This window comes from Cherax quadricarinatus, chromosome 56, assembly GCF_038502225.1.
Source record: "Cherax quadricarinatus isolate ZL_2023a chromosome 56, ASM3850222v1, whole genome shotgun sequence".
Lineage (NCBI taxonomy): Eukaryota > Metazoa > Arthropoda > Malacostraca > Decapoda > Parastacidae > Cherax > Cherax quadricarinatus.
In genome coordinates this window covers 4,791,485-4,798,430 of record NC_091347.1, presented here as the reverse complement: position 1 = coordinate 4,798,430, position 6,946 = coordinate 4,791,485, and the positions used below count along the sequence as shown (strand labels likewise).

The 6,946-nt window shown below is 41.2% G+C and overlaps 1 protein-coding gene across 1 annotated transcript; it reads left to right on the top strand.

Moving 5' to 3' along the window:
• The first annotated feature begins 3,797 nt into the window (after window positions 1-3,797).
• LOC138854358 (uncharacterized) lies at window positions 3,798-6,921 on the top strand. The gene is made up of 3 exons (XM_070096978.1): window positions 3,798-3,802; window positions 4,192-4,431; window positions 6,052-6,921. The coding sequence occupies exons 1-3, from the start codon at window positions 3,798-3,800 to the stop codon at window positions 6,188-6,190; spliced, it is 384 nt and encodes a 127-aa protein (XP_069953079.1). The 3' UTR covers window positions 6,191-6,921.
• The last annotated feature ends 25 nt before the right edge of the window (window positions 6,922-6,946 follow it).

Below are 6,946 nucleotides of genomic sequence, written 5' to 3'. Positions count from 1 at the left end.
AACGATGAGAAATTTCAATTACTCAGATATGGTAAAATGAGGAAATTAAATTCATCAGAGACAAAAAAATTCTGGGCCCCAAAAAAGCAAACACCCAATTAAAGACCTGGGGGGATCATGTCAGGGTCTCACCCAAACCCTAACATTGTATCAATCGCATCTGGGAAAAAAAGACAGGATGGATAATGAGCCTTAAAATGGGAGGCGCCCTTTAGACACTTTCAGGTCACTTGTTTACAGGCTGGAATATTGCGACACTAACAGCACCTTTTCAAGGCAGGTGAAATTGCCACCCAGAAAAAGAAGAGAACTTCCGGCGCATAACGGAGATAAACACCCCCAATTTGGGGCGCGGGGGTTTCCTAAACCCGATACCCTGGAACGCGGGGGAGAGATAAGATTTAAAAACCTGGGAAAAACCTAGGGACTAGTACGAACTTGCAAAAAAATCACTACTAAAAGCAAAAAACTTGGCAGAGATGCACCATCCCCCCAAAGAAAGCAGGGGGTCACTGAAATTTAAAAGACCAACAATTTACCGGACTGTTCAACTGCCTACCAGCCCCATAAGGGGGGTTACCAACAGACCCCTGGGAGTCTTCAACTGGCAATGACAACACCGTCGTTTCCGGATCAGCCGGGGTGTGGCTTACGTTGGTTTTCGCAGCCAGACAACAGCCGGGTTGATCGGCCTGATCCCCCAGGAGGCCGGTAAACCGGGGCCCCGGGGCGTTGACCCCCGGGAAACCCCTCCCGGAGAAAAAAAGTGTATGGTAGAGTTATTATTGAGAGAATTAAAATAAGGGAATAGGGTAGCAGATGAACAAAGGCTTTAGGAAAGGTAGGGGGGGTGTGGACCAGTGTTTACAGGAAACATATAAAGGAGTATTTAGATAACTAAAGGGTCTTTGTGGGGGATTTGGAAAAAGGGGATGACAGGGGGGGATAGGGGGGAATGTGGCAATTTAAAAGTATGGTGTAGGAGGAGGTTTGAAAGCAGGAAGGTTTTTTAAAGGGTAGTGAGGCTCAATTAGAGTATTAGGAAAGAGGAAATTATTTCCCCGTAAAAAAGGGCCTTTGCAGATGTGTGATGTCACCGTGGTTGTTTAATATATTTATAGATGGGGGGGTAAGAGAAGAAAAGAGGGGCTTGGGAAAAGGCGTGGGGTTTAAAAATAAAGAACACACACAATGTGGGGGTTGTCCCGCTGGTCTTTTCTGATGACATTTCCTTTGGGGGATTCTAAAAAGTTTAAAATTGGTGGATGAATTTTGGGGGGTGCAAAAAAAGAAAATTAAAGGGGAATACAGGAAAGAAAGGAGGGGGGATAACAAAAAATTAGGGTGAAAGTTGGGTATCAGATTGGAGGGGGAGAGTATGGGGGAGGTGAACTATTAGATATTTGGGGTGGACGGCGGGATGGGCTATGAAAGATGAGGGGAATCATGTTTTGGGGAAAAAAAGTGAGGGGACTTTGAGTCTGTGGGGACAAAGAACTTTTGGAGGAAAAAGGGGAAAGTATGGAAAGTTTTTCCAATGCTCTTATTAGTGAAGCGTGGTGATGAATGTTGCAGCGAGGAGAAGGCTGGAGGCAGTGGAGATGTCATGTCAGGGAATTGGGGCGAATATAATCGAAGATTTGGAAATTAGGGAGGGGGGATTACCAAAACTGTTTTCCAGAGGGTGAGGAAGGGGTTGTTTAGGTGGTTTGGACATGTAGAGAATGGGGAAACAGAATGACTTCAAAGTTATCAGGCCGAAGGATGGCGGGGAGGGTCAGGAAAGGTTGGAGGAGGGGGAAAGGGGGGTTTGTGGGGGGGCTTTTTCCCGCAGGCGTGAGGGGTTTATAGGGGTGAATGGAGACAAATGGTTTTTACTTTCGGCTGTTGGAGGGGAGAAAATAACCTTTGAAAAAATTCAGGAACCGGGAGGCCAGACTTGAGTCCTGGGGGATGGGGGCAGTGCCTGCACCTGAAGGAGGGGTGTTAAGTTGCGTTTCTGAGTGTAAAGCACCCTTCTGGCAAAAAGATGGGTGAATGATGATGAAAGTTTTTCTTTTTTGGGGCCCCCTGCCGGTGGGGAAATTTGGGCCCGTGTGATAATAAAAATAAAAATAACAACCTTATCTAAACCCCAAAGAATGTGGGGGCACCATAAAACATTTAACAGAATTTATAGCACCTGCCATCAGGTATAATTTTCCCAAGCCTTTTGGTTTTGGGGGCCCCAAAAATACTTTCTTATTGGTTGTTCCGCAACCCCTTGCTGGAATGAGAGGAACAATGGTGGTTTAGAGATCTTGACAAGGTGCCAAATTTTTTGTCTCAACAGAAATTACCCCATTATCTGTTCTAGGACTTAGGGGTGGTATGCCTGCAGATAATGTTCCTTAAACGCTTTAGATTACTGTCTCGGCAGTCTTATCTGCAATAGGAACTAACTCACAATATCTGGTGAAATGGCTCACCATAACACACAGATGTTTGTTGTTCTGGAGGGAACTTTGAAATTAGTTAACAAATCTTAGCGCAATCCTTTCCCACGGTTCATTAGTAGTTGGATACACTTGATTGGATTAGGACCATTAGCATTACTTTTATGTTGCATGCAGACAATATACATTTCTTAACATACCTAATAATATCAGTTGCCATACGAGGCCAAAAGATTTCAATCTGGCTTGTTTTATTGAACGATCCATACCAGGTGTGCAATACCTGGTACATCGTGAACTAGCTGTAAAGCCATATCTACTAGTGACTGTGGAATTACTAATCATATACTTTTCAGGGAGTACCCAACTCGGCTGCTTGATACAGTAATTCTTGGTTCATGACAAAGTCACTGATGGGTGCTGGTGGCTTCACAGTCAGAATAAGATCTTCCTGGAGCAGGAATCGAATCACACCAGACCACATGGGATCTGTTCGTTGAGCATTCTTTACATCCTCAGCACTAAATGGAGGGTCTGCAGTTACTATACTAACATGTCACGATAAGGCATCTGCGACTACATTTGACTTGCCAGGTAAATGTTCAAAAGTGGGATTGAACTCTTGGATAGTCAAGGTCCATCTGGCTAACCTTCCAGTAGGTTGTTTGTTCTGGAATAAGGTATCAGTTCTTTCTTACTGGAGGAATGAACAAACTCGGTGGAGTGGTGACCTGCCTCCTTGCTCACTCTCGTAAGACTGACCACCGCCCACAGTACCCATATGTGAGGGGGTCTTTGAAATACTGCTGTGGTCAGCGGCAATATGAATACAGACAGTGACTCAGGCAGAGACGGTTGGTAGTGAGTCATCTACTGGTACACTGGTAACTGGTTACTACTACTGAGATATGATATGGCGGCTGGGAATTTGGTGGCTGGGAATTTGGCGGTTGGGAATTCGCGAATGTGTGAAGCCCGCGAAAGCTGAAAACGTGAATGTTGAGGGAGACCTGTATAATGCACCTCAGATTGATTATTATTGTGTGTTGTTATTATCATTATTAATATGGCATCTTCAAGGCTAATGAGATACTATTAGTGATTTTAATGTGTACCTGCACACCAGCACAGTATGTAAGTTTACTTAGGTACAGGTACACACGAGTATAATTATCAGAGTTTTTATGAAATAACTTTAAAACGCGTGAAATTCTGGAAAGTTTCCAAACATAATGGAGAGACGCGATGCTCACAGAGAATGTAAACAAACCGAGTGGCACGGGCCGTATTAGACAGGGAGTCACATAGAGAGTTTTGGTCGTAATTTGAAATCGCCGTATTAGTGGAACACTCTAAGGCAAAATGCCGTACAGCAGGGCCCTACTGTATAGGAAAGAGTAATATGATGAGGATAAAAAAAATAGGTAATGGAAGATTGGATATCAGATTGGAGGGCGAGAGTATGGAGGAGGTGAATGTAAGCAAGGTAACATTTATGAAGGGATTCAGGGAAACCGGCAGGCCAGACTTGATTCCTGGAGATGGGAAGTACAGTGCTGGCACTCTGATGGAGGGGTGTTAATGTTGCAGTTTTATAACTGTAGTGTAACTGCGCCTGTAGCAAGAAAGTGATGGAGTGAATGATGAAAGTTTTGCTTTTTCGGGCCACCCTGCCTTGCTGGGAAACTGCCGGTGTTATTTTTTTATTAATATATAAAAAACAGTAAAATTTTGTTCTTTCCACAATTTTTTATAGGTTGAAAAGGAGAAAAGCAAAGACAAAATTTACTAAAAACCAGGAAAATAAAAAAGAGGAGCAGCAGCAAGATGAAGACTATGATGACAATGAGTCCACTCAAAAAATCATTGACAAATTGCCTGACCCAGGTAAACACTTCAACAATGATAAAGTAGAGGAAAGCAGTGATGATGACGATAGTGTTGAGGAGAGTGACAGTGAAGAGAGCATGTTTGAAGAAAAAACAGCCAAGTTTAGGTGAGTATATCATGGAATTTATGTTTTTAAATACGTTGTGGGTCAAGCATATTAATGCAGCAAAGAAAACTTAATACTCTGTGAAAGGCTTCAGATTAGCATTCAAGTTTGTTTTACTTATTCCAGTACCAGGAAACACTTTCTCATATGTTGCTACATTTAAATATCTTTATATTTCATTCTCTCATATTGTAACAGTATGAGAGGGAACAGAATCTGAGTTGAATTCATTGGTCCCCTCCTTAAAAATTTACTACTGTATGGAAAGTGAAATAAAGGGAATCATTCTTTTCTTGAATTTTCACATCATAGGTCACTCTTGGTTTGAGACTTGAGCCTTGGGAGCATTGATTCCTGGAACCATTAACAGATATCAGATAATAACAAAGGCACAATACCTCTACCCCTGTTGTGTGTGTATTGTCCAGTACATGCCGATGTACTTTTTAATGTCCCGTGGGCTTTTTGACATTGCTCATTTCCACTGAAAAGACCTCTAAATCATTTGTTAAGTACTTTGCAGACATGTCATTTTCCATGAGCTCTTCTTTTAACTTTCTCAGTTGAATTAGCTGGCCTTTTTTTTCTTATGATGCGGCTGTGATTTGGACTTGGCCTTGGTTGCAGTGTCATTCTCAAATTGATACACTCCTCACCCTTGCATATTCATTTATGGCTAATCTGCTTGCTTTTCTGTCTTGTCTATCCTTTGCTTCCCGTGAGTTTTCCATGTTTTTTTGCATCTGCATCTTTGGGTGAACCATGGGCTTTCTTTGTCTTTTCTATTTCCCATTCTTCATCTAGGTTATGAAGTTTTCTTCTGCCTCCCAACCATGTACTCTGTCTCATTGACTTTCCTTTCAGTTCCCTTTTGAACTGCATGGTCACTTGCACCCAGGGGGCTCTCGTCATCTATTTCTTCTATGTTAGACATGCAGTAAACACTAGGTGTATCTCTCTCCTTGTATCCTTAGCATGTTGGCATGGTCCATGATAACTAACTTTGCCTTGGTCCTGTGCACACTCCTAGCTGCTTGTTATATCAACCATTGCATTGTATTAGGAGTTGGGAGCGCTGTATAGCCCTTGTGGCTTAGCGCTTCTTTTTGATTATAATAATAGGAGTTGGGAGCTGCATTGGATGCTGGACCCATCTGTTCTCTATGCTCAAATCTTCTCTTGGTTGTTGTCGTATCCCAATCCAAATAGACATGATTGTAAGTTTTCTTCAGCTATGCTTTTTCATTGGAGTCTGGGTACTGCTTGCCTTTTGAGCAGTTGTCTTCAGCTTTCCCCCAGATATCTTTGCTTTTTACCATTTCCTTTGTAGTCACACTTATCACCACCTAATATTCAGAGAGCATCTCCAGTTTTAGGGTGCTTTCCTCTGCCATTTTAGCCCTATTTGTCTGTCCAGTAACCCCTTGACACATTCTGCTTCAATTTCCGTTCTAAGAGAATTGATCCTCGGTTGGTTCTTTATGTAGTCTATTATCACTCCTAACTGGTGTCATACCCAAGTCTTTTTTTTCAGTGCTTTGTTAATGTGTAATTACAATTTAAAAAGGGTTATAGAAAAAAAATCTCAACTTTAAAACCAATATTCTATATTAATTTCAGTGGGAAAAGACGTGCACGTGACCGAGCAAGAGAGAGCAAACGTGCAAGATTAGCACATATGATGAATACTCTTGAAGCCTTACCAATGGATGAGCAGGAGGAACTTGCCCTGTTCCTCCTCCGAGATAAAAGACCATAGCTAAATCTTTCCATTAAAACAGTGTTGGCAGTTTGAAGACTAGGTCAAAATACTGTGGATCAAACAATTCACAGATAGCCCACTTAGGGAAATTTCAGTCTGTCCTGGACCATTGTGAAGTACAAGTATTTTCTCACTTGGTTGTGACTTTACAGTAGTTCAGGATGGACTACATCATATACTTCCTCTTCTGAATGCAGTTTGTTCTTACTGTAGAACTGAATTCAATTTTGCAGATATTTTTGTGGAATGCATTTAACATCTAAAGACATCCCTAATGAAAAACAAAAAGGTACAATACCGTGACTGGAAAAATATATAGATAATCCAAGCCTAGGAGAGAGCAGCTATATGATGTTTCGGTCTGACTTGGACCATTTACAGAGTTCAAGTTAGACCAAAACATCATCGGGAGCGCCTCTCCCCAATGTGCGAGTTATTTGTGTGACATCCCTAACAAGTCAGAAAGGTTAATAAAAGAATTGTCATCATAATCTTTATTTGTCATAGAAAGACAGCCTGTATTATCAAGCTGACAAAATTATAACAATATATCCCCTATGTACAAAGTTATAAGTGTTTGTTTTACGGTAATATCAGTATCTGGTACACTGCACAAAATTAAACCAGGTCAACAATCTGCCTAGAAGCATCAGATATATATATATATATATATATATATATATATATATATATATATATATATATATATATATATATATATATATATATATATATATATATATAATAAACAGA

What these genes read in the sequence shown, in the direction of transcription:
- LOC138854358 (XM_070096978.1), top strand. An exon ending in GAAAAAACAGCCAAGTTTAG is followed by an intron (nt 4,432 to 6,051) that starts GTGAGTATATCA and finishes TATTAATTTCAG; the next exon opens with TGGGAAAAGACGTGCACGTG.